The sequence below is a fragment of the Myodes glareolus genome, chromosome 3 (assembly GCF_982192425.1).
Source record: "Myodes glareolus chromosome 3, mMyoGla1.1, whole genome shotgun sequence".
Taxonomy (NCBI): Eukaryota; Metazoa; Chordata; class Mammalia; order Rodentia; family Cricetidae; genus Myodes; species Myodes glareolus.
In genome coordinates this window covers 102,937,109-102,959,848 of record NC_142028.1, presented here as the reverse complement: position 1 = coordinate 102,959,848, position 22,740 = coordinate 102,937,109, and the positions used below count along the sequence as shown (strand labels likewise).

General features: G+C 40.9%; 1 protein-coding gene across 1 annotated transcript in view; it reads left to right on the top strand.

The window, feature by feature from the left end:
• Window positions 1-22,740, top strand: part of Focad (focadhesin) — a 297,602-nt gene that overhangs the window by 113,995 nt on the left and 160,867 nt on the right. The window contains exons 12-15 of the mRNA XM_087904862.1: window positions 19,073-19,177; window positions 19,590-19,691; window positions 20,148-20,278; window positions 22,311-22,437. Coding sequence (XP_087760988.1) covers window positions 19,073-19,177; window positions 19,590-19,691; window positions 20,148-20,278; window positions 22,311-22,437 — 465 coding nt within the window. The remainder of the gene's footprint in view (window positions 1-19,072; window positions 19,178-19,589; window positions 19,692-20,147; window positions 20,279-22,310; window positions 22,438-22,740) is intronic.

Here is a 22,740-nt window from a genome sequence, read left to right as displayed (position 1 = left end):
CAGTGGGACGGCAAGACCGACAGCCATTCGGAATAAAGCTGGGTAGCTGGCGTGTGGGAGATCGTTCCTGCAGTGGACAGAGATGGTGAGAAATGAGCTCCTCAAACCTTCAGTTGTGTAAGATGAGGGAAGTTCTCTAAACCACCAGGGTCAAACCAGATTTCAGGGCGATGAAGTGGTATAATATGATGTTAAAAATACCAGTTTCAGGGAAGGCCCTGACTTATGTAAGAAAGTGAGGGAGCCCACAACATGGTAGGAACACACCTAGATGTTCAACAACTGCTGTACTTCTCAGCTTCTCAGTCGCTGCAGTCAGATGTTAGGAAATGAGGAGATGGGTGAAGATGAGGGTTCCTGAGAAACAGCCCGTGGGACTGAGTCCTACATATTAGTGCCTCCTGTCTTAAGCTTCGTGACTGAACTTGAACCTAGCCCTTTCGTATCCTGGTCTCTCTTTCTAGTCCAGCTCGGTGCACCTCCCTTCCATTTGAGGTAAATGACTGGATATAACACCTGAGTAGTGATGTCTCACGGTGGCTAGGGCTTCAGGACAGTCCCTGGATACTGTCTAGCACGGCTTTAGTCAGGCAGTCCACAGGAAGTCCAAAGGAAGTGAAACTGAGGAGGAATCCATGAGAGGCAAACATTACGAAGAAAGGCTGTCTGTGTCAGTGTGTGATGGCTGGCTAGCAGTTGTGATGGTGGAAGGGGAGATAATGCAGTGTCAACATCTGCTGACATGCAAGGAATTTTCTATCACAAAACATGTTAGTATTTCTTGTAACAAAATGTGGACAGCCTGAGTGTTGTTAAAAATCCAGTGGGGTGAAGCACCCTAAGGGAATATACAGGCCTTTGTTGACTGCAACTAGGAACGAGTAAGGCAGAGTCCCCTTGCACCAAGTCTAATGAGACCTTCACCCTGAGGTTTGGCTGCTGGCCACAGAGCAGTAGGAGGATCCCTCCTGGGCTGTGAGATGTACAGTCACCTTCGCCATACTGACAATGTGCTGACCCTGTTTCCCATAAGAGCCTGTCCAGATTCAGATATTAGGTGTTTCTGAGGGATTGGGGCAGCAGGGTGGGGAGATGATGACTGGAACTATCAGCATCAATTAGAGGTTGTAAAGTTAAGGGAGCTCTGGAGAATTCTGCCAGCTGTCACTGGAGCTCCTTGCCAGGGATATGGGTTTAACCTCTGTGATCTCATCAGCGTGAGAGCGAGCATGTGGATATGCCTAGGTTTAGGCTTCTGTGGGCCTTGAATGATGCTGGCACATTTACTGTGGTAGCGGTGACCAGATGGCGACTTCACACCTTTTCCTTTGATTTTCCTGTTTATATTTTGTGCTTTGTAGAGGTTTGAGGGCCTCCAAATTCACTCTGGTTAAAGTTTATGAGCTGCGTATTGTTATATTAGTTGTGCGTTGCTGTCATGCCATGATGAATGAGACCCATTGCACTGATCAGGTATGTCTCTGTGCCCCCTTTCTTACCGTCGCCCATTAGAGACATTAGAATGTCATTTAGCCCATGTGGGAAGAAGGAGCCTTGTGTGCATTTCTGTTGCCTGCTTCTCTGTGTATTTTTCTGAAGCCCTCACGGAGCAGCTGATGAGTTTGTGGAAGGGCACAGGCAGTGATCTGCTGAGTTACGGAAGAAAGTCCAAGAGTTATTTTTGAAGCAGTTGAAAAATGGAGAACTATGCATGCATATGTTATGTTGTCTTCAATCAAGCTCTGGGTAAAGCTATGGTGACACATGCTGTTCATGAAAGGCTTAATGCAGTCCTTCTAATCGGATGAATTGTCTTGTTGTGCAAAAACTGTTATTACACCGTGTGTGAAACCAACCATGCTGCAGGGGAAAAATTAAATCGCCTGACTGAGAGGTCACTTGTGAATAGTAACACAAGATGCATTGCCGTTATTAGAGACTCTGGAGGACATTCACCCTTTTATGGCCGTTCAGCTGCTGGGATGAAATATTTTAGTGGTAAATGACACCCTTCTGGGAAATCCCCCCGAAGACTCATTCTTTGCTGTTTGTACATGAAGGAACGGAGGGAGTGGGGGGGGCACAGGAAGACAATCACATTATTTCTTTCAGATCATGTAACAAACTTAACTAATTTGATTTGGTGTGATAACAGTTGCCTTTAAATGTTCCTCATTATAGCTTTCTTCGTCAGTGTCCATCAGGGCCACACTCTATCTTTTGTGGCAGGCAGTGCACATTCTGCATTCTTTCCTATAGGGTGTGCATGGAAGTAGAGGCTTAGACACCAAGCTGGCTGGAATTAATGTCAAAACTGGGCTATGTACTTTAAGATAAGATGAAGTGAAACGTCTTTCTGCTTATTCTATTTGCTTTCTTTTAAAAGAGTCTTTGACTATATACAGGAAAGATTATGTGTGTTGATGTTTCAGTTCTGCATGGAAACTGTTGATTGGTACATATTTCATAAAATATATTCAGAGGTAAGTTAGCAGTTATTGATCTGAGGTGTTTATAATATAGCCATTAAAGGGACTCCAGTTTTTTACTCACTATTATTTCTCTGTTTATTGATCATAATCTATCACCACTCTGAAATTTTCTACTTTTTTGCTGGATAATTCAGGTTAACTTTTATGTGGACAAGAAAGTGATCAGGAACAGCATCACTAATAATTTGGATAGATTTTGTGTTTTGTTAATTCTGAAGTCAAGTAGCCGACTTTTTCTCATTATTTGATTTCTATGCCTTTCCCTGCCTCCTTTCCTTTAAAGCTTTCCTACTTTATTGCCCAAAAGCCACGGACCAGTTAGAGTGGGGTGAATAGGGATATAAATTCTATTGGATTTCTCAGTGCCTGCTTTTGTTACAGGTATTTTGATGGGTTCATTAAAGCATATCAGTTGAAGTGGGGGCAGGGAACGAAAAGGAGTAGAGGAAGGAAAATATATTGCCAGCTGGAATAATGCATAGATATTTGAGCTTCACCTGGAAATAAAAATAATTTTGTAGAATGGGAGATAGAAACCCTTTGTCAGGTTGCTAATGAGAGGCTTGACCTAGCTGCTGCTGCAGCAGCATCTTTGGGGATGATGAGAGATGCAAAATGCACTGTTGCTAAGCAACTCTCTTGGCTGCCTTTGGAGCAGGTTCATATGTGCTAAGAGCTAATGAATCCTCATGTCTGCTCTTTGAAACTGCTCAAAAAAGCCAATGAAGACATTCCCAGGCATTTAGCATTTAAAGTACTGAACCTTTCTTGCCGTGTCATCTACTCATTAAATATTAAATTGACCATTTAGTGTGTACTGAATATTGCTTTATTTTTCAAGGTGGACCAGGGTTTGAGTCCTAATAAATATGTTTTCACAAAGGAGCTCAATAAAAACGACTTAGCTTTGATCTGCTACTTATATTGTTGTATCTGCAGGATTATTTTAAGTTGGAATATCCTTTTCCCTTCCCTTTTCTAAATTGGTGGAACGTTCTTCTTAGTTATTTTTGAAATCATACCATTCGTATACATTGTTCAGCTCAAATGCCATCGTCTCTGAAGACTCTAGCAATCTAGAAACCAGGAAAAATTTTTAGGCGGCTTGTTTAACCATTCTCTCTCTCAAAAGAAAAAAAAAACTAAACAAAGCAGCCCACAGAACAAAAGTGAAAGCCCGGTGGAACCTGGGTGAAGTGATTAATCTTAGTCCTTGGAAGTCTGTGTGCATCCTCTGCTGACCTCTGAGCAGTGGCGTGAGGACTGAAACATGCTCTATGTGGTGGGAGAACAGTATAAAGAGTGCCCTGCAAGTGCTAAGTGGTGTGTTTTCGTCTGCTCTTACATGGGGTTGCAATTGATTTCCCGCTCAGCAAGATTTTATGTTGCTGAAGCAGTTGTCTTGATCCGCTTTGGTAGCATTTTTGTAGGATATGAAAATGTGGGATTTATTTGTAATAGGCTTCAAGCTTTTCCCATTTTATGTCATGGTTGCATGGAAAGAAGATGGCCATGCCTACTATATAAAAAGCGAATTTCATTTCTTCTTGTTTTCTCTGTGTAGCCCTGGCTGTCCTGGAACTCACTCTATAGACCAGGCTGGCCTCAAACTTACAGAGATCTCCTGCCTCTGCCTCCTGAATGCTGGGATTAAAGACGTGCACCACTACTCTCTCTCTCTGTGTATGTGTGTGTGTGTGTGTGTGTGTGTGTACATGTGTGTGTGTGTGTACATATGTCAGACAGCTTGTAGGAGTTGGTTTTTTCTTTCCATCATTTGGTTCCCAGAAATTGAATTCAGGTCATTAGACCTGACAGCAATCACCTTTTACCTGCTGAGCCATGTTTGTCTTCCTGTGCCTGTTTTAAACCACTTTTAGATTAAACAAGGAGATTGAGAACAGTGTTCTTTCATGGAAAGAAAATGAAAGCTAATTTAGTGGGTTTAAGATTTCAGGTAGTGGGGCTGTGGAGAGAGTCATAGTGTTTATCACAAAGCCCAGAGGATCTGAGCTCACACCCCCAGCACTTAGAAAGATCCTAGCATGGCCATCAGGACCTGTAATCACTGTGCTGTGAATGCAGAGGCAAGGGAATACCTGGGACTTGCTGGCCAGCTGGTCTAGCCTCATTGGTGAACTCCTGATTCAGTGAGAGACCCTGTCTTAAAAACTTAGGTGAAAGCGATCAAGGAATCTGTTCAGTATTGAATTCTGAACCCCTATTCACACATGTTCATACACACACTAACATATCTCACACCTCAGTTTTTGTGGTTGCATATTTTAAAAGGTGGGAAAATATAAAATGATATTTAACATTATGTATTATATAACCTAGTATATCTGAAATATTCAAAATGTCACCAACAACAAATTGCTGAAATATTTGGGGTGTTCTTTCACACGAGCCCTTCTATATTTGTTTCATATTTTACTCATATTTACAGCACATCTCAATTCAGTTGACTGTGTTTCTAGTGTTCACTGGTATTGTCTGACAGACTTCCTGGAGAGACACAACATAAATGTTTCCTCATCCCAGTAAGGGGACCCATGACAAGCCAAAGTGATGATTGCATCACAATCCAGCCTGGTGAATCGGCGACCTTTTTACGGGGTTACTAACAGGAGTGTACGTGAGGGGTTACTTGCAAAAGCAGGGATGACCGAGAAGCAGCCACATCACAGGACAGCCCACCCCAGCACTGCTGATGCCTCACAAAAGCAGCAACTCCAAAGATCTCTGTACAGCCTATGGGCAACCGACACACCCGTGCGATCACTGGGCAGTTTAGATTCACCCTGTGACTCTTCCCCAGACGTGTGACAAGTATTTTTCTTTCGAGTCTCATGAGCCACCTCCTTCCTCCTGGGGTGATGTTTCTATTGGGGGAAAGTGCCAGGCACCAAGTCGGCATGTCACGAACATGCTGTGTCAGACAGTATGGAGCTACAGAAACTTCCCGGTGCTGCGACTTCATCATAGATGAGAAACGTGTGTTTAGAATACTATTCTAATATTGATTTCACTTGTCTAAAGATAGGCCCTTAGTCTCTAGTAGAATAGGAATGTAATGGTTAAGAACCAAAAAGAAACTTTTCTTTTGAGACGTGGTCCTCTTACGTACACCAGGCTGTCCTTAAACTCTAGTGGTCAGGGTTTTCTGACGGAAAGAACCAATAGAACATTTATTATATACAAAGGATAAATTAGGGACCTAAGCCATCATGTTACTTGCACCGTGGAAGGCAGAAAACCCTGTATCTGCTCATTGCACAAAGCCGAATGCTTCAGTTGTCTCATTCTGACCCTGAAGGCCTGGGAGATTACTTGACAGCCAGCTGCTGTTTTTTGGTCCAAGTCAGAAGGTCAGCAGACAATGACAGGAGTGGACGATGCTTTCACCAGCAAGAAACATTGCAGGAAGGCAAGGGGCATTTCCAGTGCTGACTGCCTGTGGGAAGTGTCACCTATGCCAGAGGAGGCTTGTCTCAATTCATCCTTCCTGGAGCTACTCACACAAACACACCCACAGGTTGATCTGTACTTGGATCAAGTTGACAAACAAGGACTAGCTAGCTGACCATCATAGGCGCTTCCTGCCTCGTACTGAATGGTGGTGGATTACAGGTGTGAAGCACCAAGCCTGACAAGAGAATCGCCAAAGTGTGTTCAGAACGTACCTGAGATTGTGTTGAAATGAATGCCTATAAGTTTTTTTTTTTAATGGCTTATACACCTTTTGTAAGACCTCTCTTTTCCTCTTTTTTTTTTGAGTTTATTTCAGTTGATATTGGGAAATTCTTATCATATTATGGTCCTAAGCACAAAAAAGAAAGGAACACAGTTGCTGCCTGTAATATAGGTCATTTTCAGGCTGTTGTGAGTAACTAGGACCTAGAGTATACTGAAGTAAAAGTGGGCATAAAGTTAGTATAACAAACAGTAAATACGGTATTTTCCACCTCAGAGGTTGAAAATAATTACTCTGGTCTCCCTGAACACTGTCTCTCATGGTTATAAAGATTTTGGGTTGAACTCCAGTATAAGAAGCCTGTAGAAGGTTCAGCAGAAGGAGGAAGTGATGCTCCTTGAAAACCTACGTTGAGGATGGATAGGGGAGGCAGGGGCACGTTGTCCCAGTACCAGCTGTCGTCCATGTGAGCAAACGCTTTGTGTACTCTTCCCTAACCTTCCATTCTGTCTTCCCTTCCATTCCTTGAATGCTTAGGGCTCTCCTGACACTTGCTGAAGCCTTACTGAAGGTAACGTGGAGGTAGGAACTGAAGCAGAGGTCATGGAGGAACATGGCTTACTGCCTTGCTCTCTCCATGGCTTGCTTGGCTGACTTATTTATACATCCCAGGACCACCTGCCCAGGGTGGCACCGCTCCCAGTGGGCTGAGCCCTTCCACCTCAGTCATTAATAAGATGCTCACAGATGTTCCTACAGGTCCTCTGATGAGACATTTTCTCACTTGAGGTTTCTCTTCTTAGATGAGCCTAACTCGTGCCAAATTGACAGAAACTACCCAGCACAGGATTTCAACTGTTAGGTTTGTTGTTAGAGCAAACATGGACTTTTCCTGCTCTCCTCATCCTGCTAGGATAGCATTGCTCTGTGTGACTCTGTGTTCTGGTGTAAGTTCATATAGTTGGTGTTGTCCAGAGGGTGGCCTCATCTCACTGTTGAGAATTTTAATCGGTCTCATGTGAGTGAAGAGCCCAAGATTTAAGTTGAATTAATTAAAACTCAGCTTGGGTAATAGACTCTCAGACTTCTAAACTCTGCCCCTTCTGAGCAGAAGAGCCATTGCTTCTGCTGCCTGCTTTCCTGCAAGTTTCAGAGACTGGTTTGAAATGTTTTTTGATCTTATACCTTAATTTATGTCCCCAGTGACTGTTTGCTTTGCGTTTTGTTTCCTGAGTTGTGGGATGTTAGTGACGGGTTCCTTAACTGTGAAGTACTTCGCGCACAGGGAAGCAGGAATTGTCTCTTCTCATGGTTTGAAAACCCAGGCAACCCTGTGTGCAGCTGCCTCACAGTGGTGTTGCTCATTCAGCACAAACCGTCAGGGAATCCTGAGCAGTGGCAGTTCTTTAGCCCACAGGCTGCCCTTCAGCTTAGGTTTCCCGCCTCTGCCTCTCTGGTACTGGACTGAAGGCACTTGCCACCATGCTCAGGTCATTTTGTTTTCTTAATCACTTCAAAAGAAACTTTTATTTATTTTTCTTACTATTACTAATTTTCAGTGTGTGTGTGTGTGTGTGTGTGTGTGTGTGTGTGTGTGTGTGTGGTATGCCACATCACAGTTATGGAGGTCAGAGGACAACTTTGTGGAGTTGGTTCTTTCTTACCTCTCTGTGGGCTCTGGGGATCACTCCTTTACCCACTGAGCAATATTGCTGGCATCCTCTCATCTTTCTTAAAAATAGTTTTTTCCTTTATGTGTATGAAATTTTGTCTTCATATTCGTATCCACAACATGAGTAGAGTATCTCTGGAGGCCAGAAGCGGGCATAGGATTCCCTGGAACGAAGGTTTAGGATTGGTGTGAACTGCCACGTAGGTGCCCAGAACTGTACCTAGGTCCTCTGGACGAGTATCAAGTGCTCTTAACTCCTATGGCATCCCTCCAGCCCCCAGCAACTACTTTAAAATTTTCATTCACTTGTGTGTGTGTGGTGCTGTGACACACGTGTTTAATAGTGTGCATGTGTGCATGCTCACATTTGTGTGGGTGCATGAGTACCACAGTTTGCGTACGGAGGTCAGAGAATAGCCACAGATGTTGGTCTTTGCCTGCTGCCTTGTTTGAGTGCGATCTGCTTGCTGTTTATTGCTGGGTATTGCAGGCCACCTGGTCCATGAGCTTCTGGGAACTCTCCTGTCTACCCCTTGCATTTCACGGACGGACAGCAGATTGTGCTACTGTGCTCAACTGTATATGGGCACTGCGGATTGAGACTCACCTTCTCAAATTAGGGCAATAAACAGTAAACATCTTACTCACTAAATTGTCTCCTGGCCCTCACTACCTTTTTTAAAAAAGTTTTTACTCTTAAAGCAAAATGTATAATGATTTTGGGTCAGAGGGGTCCTCAGGATTTATACCTAGGTAACAAATCACTAAGATTTGATGGAACTCACAAGACAAATCAGCATGTCTGTGATTTGTTAGAATGACGGAGTAAAAACATAGTCAGCAAGGGAGACAACCCATGGGGCTAATTGCCATGGAAATCAGTAAACATTTCTAGCAGTCCTCTCATGAAGTAGCATCCCGTGCCCTCAGGTCCTCCAGCGTGGGGTCAGGGTGAAAAGCACCCCTTATCTTGTGGTGGGGTGTCCCACGCTCGGCCTCGCCAGCAAGAATGACGCGGGGCACTTAGGATTCTTCTGCAGTAAAGCTTTAATGCGTCTTGAGAGGGAGAGCATCAGCTTCCAAAGCGGAGACCCAGAATGAGGGGAACCCAGCCCTTATAAAGGAAACAGTCCTCGCTTCTGACGTGTCACTCTTGGATTGGTCCGCTGCCCATTATCCCAGATGATGCCTCGGAAGTAGGCAGGGACACAGCAGTAGTAAATTACCAAGCACATGCGCTGGGATTAAAGGCGTGTGCTACAACACCTTGAACTCAGAGATCTGCCTGTCTCTGCCTCCCAGGCATTGGGACTAAAGGCGTGTACCACCACACCTTGAGGTCACAGAGGTCAATCTCTACCTTTGTCCCTTGAAGCAATGGAGAATGTGGTTGCGGCCCTCCACAGTGGGGAGTGTGTGAAAGCCTTGGGGTCAGAGGGTTGGTTCTGTCAGGGCTGGTCAGCTGAGTCAGATTGTGATTGTACAGGATCTATTAGTTAAAGGACAGTGGCAACAACCCCCGAATTGTTTGCCAATATCTCACCCAGGGACCGCTTTGCAAGTAGATTCTTCTGTGGAAGATAGCTTGCTGGGCTAACCAACCCTTTTCTGCCCAGCACTTAACTTTGACTTAGTTAGTTTGGCCTGTTTTGATTTTTAAGATAATAGCTTGGAAATAAGTAGTTGCAGTCTCTACTCTTTTCCTCTTCAAACTTTTTAAACTTATTATTGTTTGGGACAGAGTCTCACTCTATAGCCTAAGTTGTCTCCAGAGTAGCCTCAAATCCATGGCAATTCTCCTGCTCAGCCTTATGAGTGCCCGACCTTTGGATATTTGAGTACACATTGAATCTCTTCTAAACATGTTATTATAATTCCTCATCTTCCCCATTTCGTCTCCTTCCCTTCATATTCAGTATTTTATCTCCTAAATTTTTATTTCTAATCTCCTTTAAAATACTCAGTTTATTTAGGAGATACTAGATAGAACCTCGTTTTTTATGCATGTATGTGCATGTACACACCTGTGTAGATGTACATGCTCACTTGTACACAAGTGTGTGCAGGCCAGGGTAAGACGTGTGTACCTCCATTGCGGTGGGTTCTCAATGGAGTTGAACTTTCCAGTTCAGTTAGACCACCTGACCTGTGAGCATCAGAGTCTACCTGTGCCTCCCAGTGCTTTGGATTGCAAGTGCCTGGCTCTGTCTTTGGCACATGGGTTTTAGCCTCATCTTTGCAAAGCAGGTACTTTCTTTGAGCCCTAGAATAAAATTAAAACAAACAAACAAACAAACATTTGATCATGGAAGGTTTCAAGCATATTCAGAGGTGAGATAATTTAGGAACCTCATGTTCAGTTCTCAGCTTTTAGCAGTCTGATTGCATGTACCCTTTCATCCCTAGTCTCTAATTTTGAGATGTTATTTTTGAAGCATATCTGTACATGAGTTGAGCTTTGTATCTTTGTGAGTGACGTGTATGTGTGTGTGTGTGTGTGTGTATTGAATGTGCAAGTGTGTGTGCAGGTTTGCATGTGTGGAGACCCAGAGGAAAACTTCCATCTAGGTTTTTTGTTTGCTTGTTTGTTTGTTTTTTGTTTTTGGAGATATGGTCTCTTATGGGCCTGAAACTCATCAAGTAGGCTAGGTCAGCTGCACAGCTAGCCACAGAGATCTCTCTGTCTACCTCTGTATCAATGCGATTGCAGGCACTCACTGCCATACCTGATATTTTTTTATGGACTTTGGGAATCTAACTCATTTCCTTTTGCTTGGGAAGTCAGTATTATCTACTGATCTCTCTGTCCAGCTAAAGGAAGCAAGATTTTAAAGTAGAGGTTGAAAGTTTTTCTTTAGACATACTCTATTACTCCCCTGAGTTGAGTCTGTTTCACTATATCATATTGTATAATTTAAAGATACATTGAAACCTTAACATACAAGACATTTGTTTTATAATTTACAGTTATAAACAATAATGAGATTGAATGTTGTTATAGTTTCTATTTCTTAACTTTTTATGTGCATATGTTCATTTATCTTCAAATGACATATGGAGGCCGGAGGTCAACCTTGAGTGTCTTTCTCTATCACTTCGAGTTTAGTTTTGGAACAGGTTCTCTCACTGAACCTGGAGTTTACTCATCTGGCTAGAATATCTTTCCCTGAAAGCACAGATCTCCTCCAGGCCCTACTTCCCCAGCACTGATAGTAAAAGTTTGTGCTGCTGTGCTGGCATGTTTATGTGGTGATGGGGCTTGAACTCAGGTCTTCATCCTCATACCAACATGGCAAGCACATTCCCAACCGAGCTATTCCTGGATCCTTTCTATTGTTTTCTTTAAGGTCAGATTTATGTGTTTTGCCCTTTTGGGCTGGGGTAGGAGTCTGTATATTAAGAAATTTTACCTTTTTGTTTTCTTAGAATATTGAGTCATTGGTTGATGATGGTGATGATGATGATGATGATATGTGTGTGTGTGTGTGTGTGTGTGTGTGTGTGTCTGCACATGGGTGCACATGCCATAGTGTGCTTTTAGAGGTCAGAGGACAAGTTGCATCGTAGGTTTTCTCCTTTCTCCTTTATGTGGGTTTCTGGGGTTGAACTCAGGTTGCCAGGCTGATCTGTTTCTCCTTGGCTACTGGTGTCATTTGTTCCTTTTGCTGGATGCTATTCTTAATCTATATCAGTCCTCACTGTGACAGTTATGATCTGGAGTGGCTCCCAAAGTACCGAATATTAAAGGCTTGGTGGCCAACCCGTGACACTACTGGGAACGCTGAACCTGGAGGAGAAGTGCTTAGTAGGTTGAAGTTACATTATTAGACTGTGCTCTTTGTTTGCCGGTGGCTCTGAGGTGAACGGACCTCCTTGCTGACAGACTGCTGCCATCATGTACCGTGTTTCTTAGGCCCAGTGTGAGAGGACCAGGTGACCATGCACTAAATCTCTAAAGCAATGAGCCAAAATAAACCTCGGCTTCTTAAGTTGACTGACAGCGGTATTTCCCCACACGGCAGCCACTGCCGTACTCTAATAAAGCTTTCCTTGTTAGTGCTCAGTCAGTTCTACCTGTCTCTCTATCATGCACATACTTACCTTACATTTTTCTGAATTCTTTAAAATCCTTCATGAAATAATTCCTAAAAACATGTGGAATTTGTTCCCGTTGGTTTACCCCCTCCCTGCTAGCCAATTGGTTTTTCTAAACCATTCACTGATTAATTTATCACCTGCTCCCATCATGCCTCCTGTCATAGATGCCAGTGTCATCTTCCTAATGCTAATTCATCTGTGTTCTGATCGTTTTCCTGAGGCAGAAGATTGTGCAAGATAAGAGCACTCCAGATGTGTTTCCTGTCATTCTCTAACAGCACTTCACACGGATTACTTCAGGCAGTACCCTCAGTTTTCACCGCCTCTCTCTTCCAGAGATTTAGATCAGTACCCCCTCCCCCATAATGTCCTGGGCTGTTTGTTTTGTTCCTCATCCTTTGTATTAATCTTGGTTAGTTTAACATTCTAATTAGGTCATTTGTTTATCATCATTCACTCAGACCTTATTTAATGAATTAAGACCTCCTAAAATTAATGATATGAGATATAATACTTAAGTTTGAAGTTTTCAACAATGAAGTAAGAAAGAAACTTTGGAGTCAGACTTGACAAATAGCCAACTGTGCTGGCTGGTTTTTCTTCCCGTTACCAAAGTACGGATTAGCACCACAGTTACATTAGTCTCTGCTGGATTTTCATACCCTAGGAAGTTAATTTGACTCTCATGGTTTCTTTGAGCAATCTGTTTTTACTTAACTCAAAAATATTAAGATTCTCTGGTTTTAGTGCGTAGTTACTTAGTTCATGTACTTAGTCTATGCCATTGTACAATTTTCACACACTTGGTTCAGTTTCTGGTATAAAACACATTCCCAATGTTATACAAGTAGCAGAAATTGACTTTGTTTAACTGAGAGGAGAAATACCATGTTGTGCATTGGTTATAGGTTATTTGCCTTTAACTTCTGTTCTAACATAACACTCAGATCTCCAATGGTTGAGAACTCACATGGTAGAAATATAAAAGCTGTATTTGTTCTTGAATGAAAATTAATGCCTCCAGGAATTTGGGTAGCAATATGTTAGCAATTGGTAGAGTTATATCCCTTTTTCTTTTTTAGTAGTTACATTTTCATAGTGTGGTCAACCATTTTTTTCATGATTTAAATTTCTTAACATGTTTGTGTGTGCATGCGTGTGTTTGCGTGTGTGTGTGAGTGTGCCCTTTGTTTCTGAGAGTCAAGAATCAAAAGGAAATAAATGAAACTTCTCAGAAATCCTCACTTCTTTTGGGGATATAGCCTACACCCTTTAAACTCGTCTACTGATACACTGTCTGAATTTATCATGCTGTAGTGTGCAGTGATTATTGGAGCTCCTCAATTGTTGAACGTATTTTTTTTTAATATATTAGGAAATTTGTACCTTCAAGTCTGAGAGTGTTTGTTTTTGCCATTATGGTACCCTTTCTCTGACAGGTAAAATTTTCTGGTTCCAAGTTAATTTGATTATCGTACTTTCAAGTATTTTGCAAATGGTAGTCTTTTAATACCTATTTATAAACTATTCCAACATTATTACAAGGCCCATTTTACTGACAGTATTTAGCCAGCTGGAGAAGAGTTTAGGGTAATCCATGTATTTTAAAAGTATTGTTTGTGTGCAAGATATGAGGGATGGACTGGTGAAAAGATGACATTCCTGAACTTGGTATGGCTAAGGAACGACCAAAGAGGTTTTGAAGCTGGGTTGCTTTGATCCAATCCTCCCCTCTATAGGAACTTCAGTTTGTCACCTGAAATCTGCTCCTCTGTCCCCAAGTGTGCAGGAGACTGAGAGTGCTGCATTACGTGTGTGTTCTTAGAGGAGTCACCTCAGAGCAGGTGGTCAAGCTGGGTTAGAACAAGGCTAGAGAGATGTGGCCCCATAGATGGTTGTCTGCTCTTAGCCTAGGTTCTTTCCTTCTCTTTGTGTTAAATGACTCCCGAAGGCTAAATGTCAAGACTTTAGACCAGTATTTCTCAACTTGTGGGTCTTTTGAGGGGTCAAATCACCCTTTTACAGGGGTCACCTTATCCCAATATGCAGTTGTCCTGCATATCAGATATTTACATTATAATTTATAACACTGGGGAAAATTACAGTTATGAAGAAGCAGTGAAATAATTTTGTGGTTGAGGGTCACCGCAACATGAGGAATTGTATTAAAAGGTCGCAGCATTAGGAAGGTTGAGAATCAATGCTTTAGACTATTTGCTTAACGATCATGTTTTGATGTAACTATGATTGAATCTCAGAGGAGTAAAATTATACCACATTTACCTTACTTTTGAAGTTGGCGCATGCCTTATAAGTGGAAAAAATAATTAGCTTTTCAGTACCTGCCAGTAGACTGCCTTCCAATGAATTACTTAAGCAATAAACAGGTGCTATAATTACAATTGCCAAGTAATTGAGGAAAGGAATTAATACCAAAAAGTCTAATTGTATATAATGTGCTTTTTTGGTAGAATGAATTGTGTGATTGTGTGTGTGTGCACGTGTGTATCAGATCCATTTGAACTGGAGTTACAAGTGGTTGTGAGCTGCCATGTGGATGTAGGAACTGATCCCAGGTTCTCTGTAAGAACAAGTACTTTTAACCACTGAGCCAACTCTTTAGTTCCAAGAATGAAGAATTTTTAAAAGGCCCTTTAAGTATTAAAATGTTTGGATTAATATATGTCTATGCTTATTGATACCATCCAATCATATTTCCTTTTTTATGATATAAAACGTTGTTTTATCTTTTCATTTACGATCTTGTACATATTATTTGTTCCTCTTTGATAAGTGGCAAACAAATGTTATACATAGAATTTAGGTCCATGTTTCACAGGACTAAGTCTTATGTAGGAGCCGACATTTGTTAATTCCAAGGATGTGGGAGCCTGTGTCAGAAGCTGTGCATTTACTCTAACTGTGGATGGGGCAGAGTGCAGAATGCTGTTTCTACAAGGTGGCCTTCTAGAATTAATTGCATGAACTCTACTAAGTGAATGGACCCGAAGCCTAGGATGGGAAGGGAGTGCCCTAGCATGTCCACATTATCTGTGAGTGTAAGGCAGATGCCTGGAAGGAATACTCTTAGCTCTTTTCACATGACCAGAGATGATCAGACATATCACCAGGTGGAGTCCCTCCCTGTACTTGTATTTGCTTACACTAACTGAAAATGTCATCTCAGGTTTCTTTTGCTTTAATAATAAAAATGAGAAGTGCTTTGTGTGCACCACTCCCGAGTTCTAAAGCCTGGAGTTCCCTGAATCCCCACGAAGGCCTTTGGAATATTCTTTACTATGTCTATTTATATATTTCATAGCTATGTTATTTATGTTTTGTCTTTTAACTCATATAATAGAATTAACGAGGATATATGGGCCGTCAAGATGGTGAAGCCGCTAAAAAGTGCTTGCTAGCAATCCCAATGGCGTGTGTTTGACTCTGGGAACCCACATAAGAGAATGAAAGCACTGACTCCTTCAGGTTGTCCTTTGACCTTTACACATGAACTGTGGCATGGCTCCCCATATCCTTAACCAAATGAGAAGTAACATTGGTGATGTTTTATATGACATATTACATATACATATATGTTATATAAAACATGATATGTCTCATGTTATGGTATTACAGAATTTTGGTTGTCTGTGTATTTGTTTTTCCAGCAAGCTTTATACTTTCCTACGCTTCTGTGTTATTGTCTAGTGTACTTGCTTTTCGTTTGGAAGGGGTCTCTTTAACATTTTCCTTTAGGCAGGTTTAGTGATGAGCTCATTCAAGCTTTTATGTTTCTGAAGATGTCTTTTTTTTTTCCTGATATTTGTAGTGTTTTGGTAGTTTTGCTAGATACAATATTCTTGGTTCGCTCCCACCTTTAATATGTCATTTTGAGTATGCATTTATTCCCTTCTCTCTTGTGAAATTTCTGCTGAAAAATCTGCTGATAGTCTTAGGATTTTTGTCCCAATCCCATGTTTTAAATGAATTTGTTCACCAACGACTTGAACTCTGAGTCTGTAAAGAGAGAACATTGTGCTTTATGAAGCCAGACAGCAAGATGGACCAGAGCAGGACATGGCTGACTCTGAATCCCAGCTAGAGTCCGAGCATTCTGTTGTTTTCTGTCTGTGCTGAATAGAAGCTAGAAGAGCAGGAGGCTCAGGAGCTGGTAATGACATCTGGGTAAAGAAATACACATGTCAGTGTTTCATTATGAAAATAGCAACCCATACTTCCAGGTGAAATATTTTTCATAGATGTGCTTAATTTGTGTTTATCCAGTGCAGTATCTTTCTTTATTCTTTGGCTTATGTGGTTACTCAGTTTGTGTTATTGTATTATAAGTGTGATATTGAGTCAAAGATTATTTAGTGTAAACATTTCTGACATTTTTTTTTTATTTGTGAACCAGGCAGAAAAAGGGTGAATGATTCTTGAGGGCCAACGCTCTTACAGGGACAATACTTTTAGGGCATAAATACAGAATTTTATTTCTCTCCTGACAATATAATTAAAGCATTTGTTTAAGAGCCACATGATTAAATACACTATTTTGTAAAATGCCACTAAGTGCACTGATTGCCATTCCTATAACTAAGGGTCTGTCACAGTGCCCTGGTAGAAACCATCACATGAGGGATAATTGATTAAGACCAGTGGAAAGCAATCTAAGATAACCTTTTGTTTTTAATTAAAATGGGAAATAAGAAGCCAGTTCAAAAAATTGTCTGTCTTTATTTGTCCATAGTGAGAGCAATGGTGTTCCCTTTCCAGCAAGGCCCCAGCACCTGTGAGAACATTAGGAAGTCTGGCTGTGGACTGCAAGGTTGTCGCCAGCGCAGGCACAGCCCACGTGCTGCCATGATGTACTATGGCAAGGATCATTGGCAGATGGATTGTGTAGCTGTCACACGTTTTGGTGGTAGGGTTAAGAGGACATTTTTCCTTCTTGAAATTAAAGCAGTGCCTTCTAAGGAACTTGGAGCAATGGGCTTCCTAAGATAGAAGATGTGAGTGAATGTGGGACCCAGGCCTTTCAGACGTGGAGTAGTGGAAGGTTAGGTTTTGGACTGTGTTCTGGTCTACCAAGCTAAGGCCTGAAATATAGTGAAGAATCATACATTATTTTAAGGGGAATTTTTGCTTGTTCTGGCCCTAGCCCACTGTATAAACAACTCAGCCCAAAATCTCTAGTCCTCCTTCTTTAGTATCCTTAGTGCTGGGAAATGGGGTCCGTGTCTCTGGGTCAAGTTCTTTTCTTCTTTTTCATGCCATTTGCAAAATAGTTTTTCATTTTTTTTGCAACTAAAATTTAATTGCATCTTTTTTCCTCCCTTTAACATCCCTATGCCCCCTGCGCTCTGACCTTTTTTTTGTTATTATTACATATATGTGTGCATAAATATATCAATACAACTTGCTAATCTGTTTAGTGTTGTTTCTGTGTATATTGTTTCAGGACTCACCCCTGGTACTGGATAACAGTTAAGGGGCTCATCCTCAGGGAAAACTAATTTTCTCTCTCATTAGGTATTAGTTGCTTATAGTTCTTTGTCTATGCCCATGTGAGATTTCCTCTCTGCACATTAACACATATATAATATAATATAATATAAATATAATATAATATAAATGCATATTAATAATGTCCGTCAGGTGTTTTTAGGCAGCCTTATTTTGGAGGGAACAGGTGACGTTTCCCTGTCATTTCCTGAAGACACAGTCTTACAGCAGATTTTATGGTTCTCTGGCTTTTAGAATCATTCTGCCCTCCTCCCCCTCCTGCTCCATATTCCTGAGATGTAGGTGTAGGAGTGGTATTGTAGATGTGTCCAGTAGGGGTGGGCACACTATAATCATTTGTTCTTTGCATTTGACCAGTTGTGGTGTTTCTTTGATGAGGGATGAGAGCTGCATTGCCTTTGGTTGTAATGGCTGTGTTTAGACTGCAGATCGGAGGTTTGTTAGTCTAGTCAAGAGGTGATAGAAGTTGCCCTCTAAGATCCATGCTTCCACTCGCTCTGGGTAGATGGGTAGGTTTCTAGGACCAGGCACGATATCCCTTCTGGTAAGCAGGCCTTACATCCAGTTAGACAGCTTTTGGTTACCCCCAAGATATGAGTGCCACTGTTGCCCTTTCAGGGAGATCTTGTCATGCCGCTCGTTGCTGTGATTCATAGACTTCCCAGCTGGATAGGAGTATTGATGCCCACCCCTCCTGGCAGCTTGCATAGCATCTTTTATTATGATGAAAGCTGGTACATGGGGAAGAGGTTTCTAGGTCAGCTCCAACTCAGACCCTTTGAGTCCTGTGACTGCAGTTCATGGTGTCTTCAGCAACAGGGACTCCACTTCAGTCTCTAGGAGGCAACCACGCCTGCCCAGTTCTTGAACTGAATTTTAAAGTGGCTTATTAAGCTGTAATATGTGTAAAATACTGTTCAGTCACCGAAAGTGGATAATTTAATTTCTTTTACTGTATTTATAGAATTGTACAGGTATTTGAGGTTGTTTCTGCTGTTCAACATTTCATGCTTTTAGGACTAGTGCCCCACACCAAATAATTCAGCTGGGATTTTAATAGGGATTTTACTGAATAGAAATCAGTGTGGGAAATACGCCATTTGAACATTTATTCTTGTGATCAATGAATAAATTTATTTTCTCATTTACTGTGTTATGCAGAAAGATTGAAATAGAAACTTATAGAGATATTTTAAAACACTGTCCTTTTTGGATTTTAGTTATTTCATACAAAAATAACCTAATTGGATATATCACTATATGGACTTATTTATTGTTTGTTTAGCTTAAGTGTTGATTGTCTGAACTATAAACTTCTTTGGGGTAGACTATATATTAACTTTCATATTATTTAATGGCGTCATAGTTGTTTAAGAAATACATGTTTCAATTCATGTTTGGAAGCTCACTATAATAGAGTTGAAATATTAGTGCTAGTATGAAATAACTGTTAATGGCAGTAGCTGGCATTTCTAAGCCTTTTAATTCATCCACAGTCATATTTTTACCTTGAAGAACTAAGACTGGGAATTGCTTTGTGGAGTTTACAACAAGGCCCAATTTACATGTCTTTTAAATTTTTCTTAGGTTCCAAATCTGATTCCAGTTTTGATGTTCAAATTGGGAAAACCATTAGACCCTGTATTATACAATGACATATTGTATACTTTACCAACCCTTGGTGTTCACAAGGTTAGTATATCAACTGGCTGATTCCTTTTGGGGAGGGAGCGGGGGAGAAACCCTAAATAGTTGGTATTGATTTTTATTTCATATTATAAAATTTTAAGTCCTAATTTTTGCCATGATCATTAATTCCCCTTTTATTTTTGTTTTAGAGTAGCTAATGTAAAATTATTATAATATGTAAAAATTTATTTAAATCTCTAAATATCTGTTTTCACGTTGTCTATGCTCCGAGATTAGGCCCCTGCTCCCTAAATTGCTGACTAGTCCCTCCCAAAGCTATCTCCCTTCTTCTTAGGAGAGGAGAGCTAAGTAAGCTTACACTCAAGTTCTTATTTATATCAAAGAGTTTAAAATGCCCTTTGCAACCTTGAAGTTGCCTTCCTTCATGAAAACAGTTGACTTTATATTTTTTTAGGTGTGCATAGGGCAGATTCTGCGGGTAATTCAACTGCTTGGAACCACTCCACAACTAAGAGCTGTCACATTGCGCCTGTTGACATCTCTGTGGGAAAAGCAGGTAAGCTTATATGTACACTTGTTGCATGTTAAACGTGTTCGTTTTTCTGACGAGAGTGATTACATGACAATGTGACTTACTATTACCTTAGTAGTGAGTATTATCAATGACTGCATTGACATTGTGATTTATTGTGATTTTTTGATATGTAAAATAGTCAATTGTGTTTGACCCAGAAATTGAGTAATCCTAAAATAATCCTATGCTCTATGCCTAGCATCTCTCCATTTGTCTGCTAATGCAATAGAAATGCTGCTCTGGGGAAAGCCTTTGTAGAACGGGTGTGATCTGGAAAGCCTCCATAATCACAACAGCGTTCTCTGCTGATTAGCAGCGATACATTATAATTTCCAATGCAAATCCAAGATTTGGAGGTGAAAATGCTGCATAAAAGAAAATAATCATTATTCAGCTTGAGTTAGGAAATTTACTCTTTCTGTCAAATTGTCTTGTTAGGATCGTGTGTACCCTGAACTGCAGCGTTTCATGGCCATGTCTGATGTGCCCTCTCTCTCTGTGGGCAAGGAGCTCCAGTGGGAGAAACTGATTGCAAAAGCTGCATCCATCAGAGATATCTGTAAACAGAGGTAAGATGGGCTTAATTCTTTAGGATGCTTGTCATAATAGGTTACTTTTCACTTTTATTTTTGTAATACAAAAAGATATTATTTTTCAAAATCAAGTATGTTTTCCCTTTTTAATTTGGGTCTTGCATTTCCTATATGGTGTATTTATATCCTTTTCTTGGTAATAATTTAATATTATAGTAACATATATCATGTCATGCTTTCTATTTTTTTGTATATAAATCCATGATAAGTAAGCAGTAGACTGTAGGCATGAGCAGTTCATTGTTGTTTTATTTTTACTACGGGGTCTCACTGGGCTTCCCAGACTGGTCTTGAACTCAAGATCCTCTGTTTCATCCTCTTGACTCCTGATTGCAGATGTGTGCCACAGTTCCCCTCTCAGGCCTCATTCTTGTAAGCATTACAGTAGGAAAGGCCTTATTGTAGCCTGTCGGGAGAAAATGATGTTGGGTTTCCTTCTATCCTCTAAGCTTTTAGAAAAACATGAAAACAGAGAACCGACTCCTGGTCTGGATTAGGGATCAATCAAAGAGCTAAGAATGAAACAACACAAGCAAAGCTCCCCTAGCTAGCGTTTCTTTTCTTCTTCTCTTCCTCCCTTGAATGGGGCGAGGTAAAACTGTAGGGGAACTAGATTGCGTGCATTTGACATCGTTCCTGGTTCAGTAGCTTCTCACGAGCTAGACTGCGGTCTTGTAGAATTTCTGTGAATATTCTCTGTCTTCTATCCACGTCCCCGGTATAAATGAAGCGTCCTCAGGGTGGGTAGTAGGTTGACACCATTGCTGATTACATGAAAGGTTCCTGTTTCCAGTAAAATCCTGAGTCAGAATGTATAAGACTCTAAATTCTAAGAGTTCTGTCTCTTTTCTAAGCCTATCTGTTAACATAAAACAATAACAGTCTAAGGTACAAAAAAGCTACACTTATGTAATCCAAGACCCATGTGTCTGGATTTTATTAAAATTTTGGCATAAAACAGATTTCAGAGACAAGGCACTGACATTCTTGTTTTCCACAGAAGGTTGGGGTGCGGGAAAGGTTGGCTATCAGACCAGATCAGTCTTAAAATCTTACTCATGTTCTTTTCTTTTGTACTCTCAAATATGTTACTTTTTATCCAGTTTAGGAAAATTATTTCCTTCTGTGGGACAATGAGACAGAAGAATCCTGTCAGGCATTTTCATTTTATTGATAATTTGTTAATTAGAGACAAGTATTATGTCCTTGAGGCTTTCTGAGAATAGATCAAACAGTTGTTAGGTTAAAGGTGTTCTGGGTGGCATAATATATGTGGAAGAGGTAGGAGAGGTGCCTGGTGTGGGGTAGGGACACAGTTATCACTTGTATTAGTATCTTTATTATCATGGTGATGGCAATATAATCACCCTTTTTGCATCCATACCATGAATCATAGCTGTCTGAGTGGGTAAGGTCCTATGCAAGCCTGAGGACCTGAGTTTAGATCCCCAGTGTCCACATAGAAGCTGAACATGGTGGTCCGTGTGTTTAACCCAGTGGAAGAGGAGTGGAGGCAGTTGGATCCCTGGGATTTTCTGATCACCCCATCTAGCTAAAAGTGAACTCCAGGTCCAGGGGCAGACCTTGTCTGAAAATATAGGTCAGAGAGTGACTGAGGAAACAGACTAGATATTAACTTTTGGGCTCCATGTGTTCTTTCATGGGCAAGTAAACCTGCAGGGGAAATGGTACCCACCCCCACAAGTGTGTTCCTGCACATACGCATGTACATGTGGATGAGTGTGTGTATGTGTGTGTGTGTGATATGTGTGTGTGCAGAAATTTGCAAAAGTTTCTTTTTTAACTTTTGTATAAAAATGAATATTAAATTACAGCAGAAATAATCATAATATGAAGATTTTGAAGAACATGTGTTGTTACTATTTGAAGGTGAATCTTTAGTAGGTACATGGGTTAAAAAAATTAATACTTTCATTGTAGTCCAAAGAGCTGGAAATAATAATAACTCTCTGAATCTTATTTTGATTGAAACTGTCATTTGTTGTAGGCCCTATCAACATGGTGCAGATATGTTGGCAGCCATTTCTCAGGTGCTGAATGAATGCACAAAGCCCGATCAAGCTACCCCAGCCGCCTTGGTGTTACAAGGCCTTCATGCACTCTGCCAGGCTGAGGTAGGCATTTCTGAATGGTTTTGTATAACTCATAAGCTATTTTATAAGACTGTAAGATCAGATTTGGGTAAGTGGTAATTTCAGTATTTTGCGATTTGTGCGTGCAGAGGGTAGGTAGAAAGGATTGCTTCATGTTTTTGTTTGTTTGTTTGTTTGTTTCACTCCAGAGGGATTTTGAGTCCACAGCTTGACACTCAATAAAGACCCTATTTTTGGTGTTTTTTGTTCTTATTTTATTAAGTTGAGGAGCTGTTTACAGAGCTGTTGGATGTGTTTAGTTTTTAATTTTCCGATTAAAGGCCC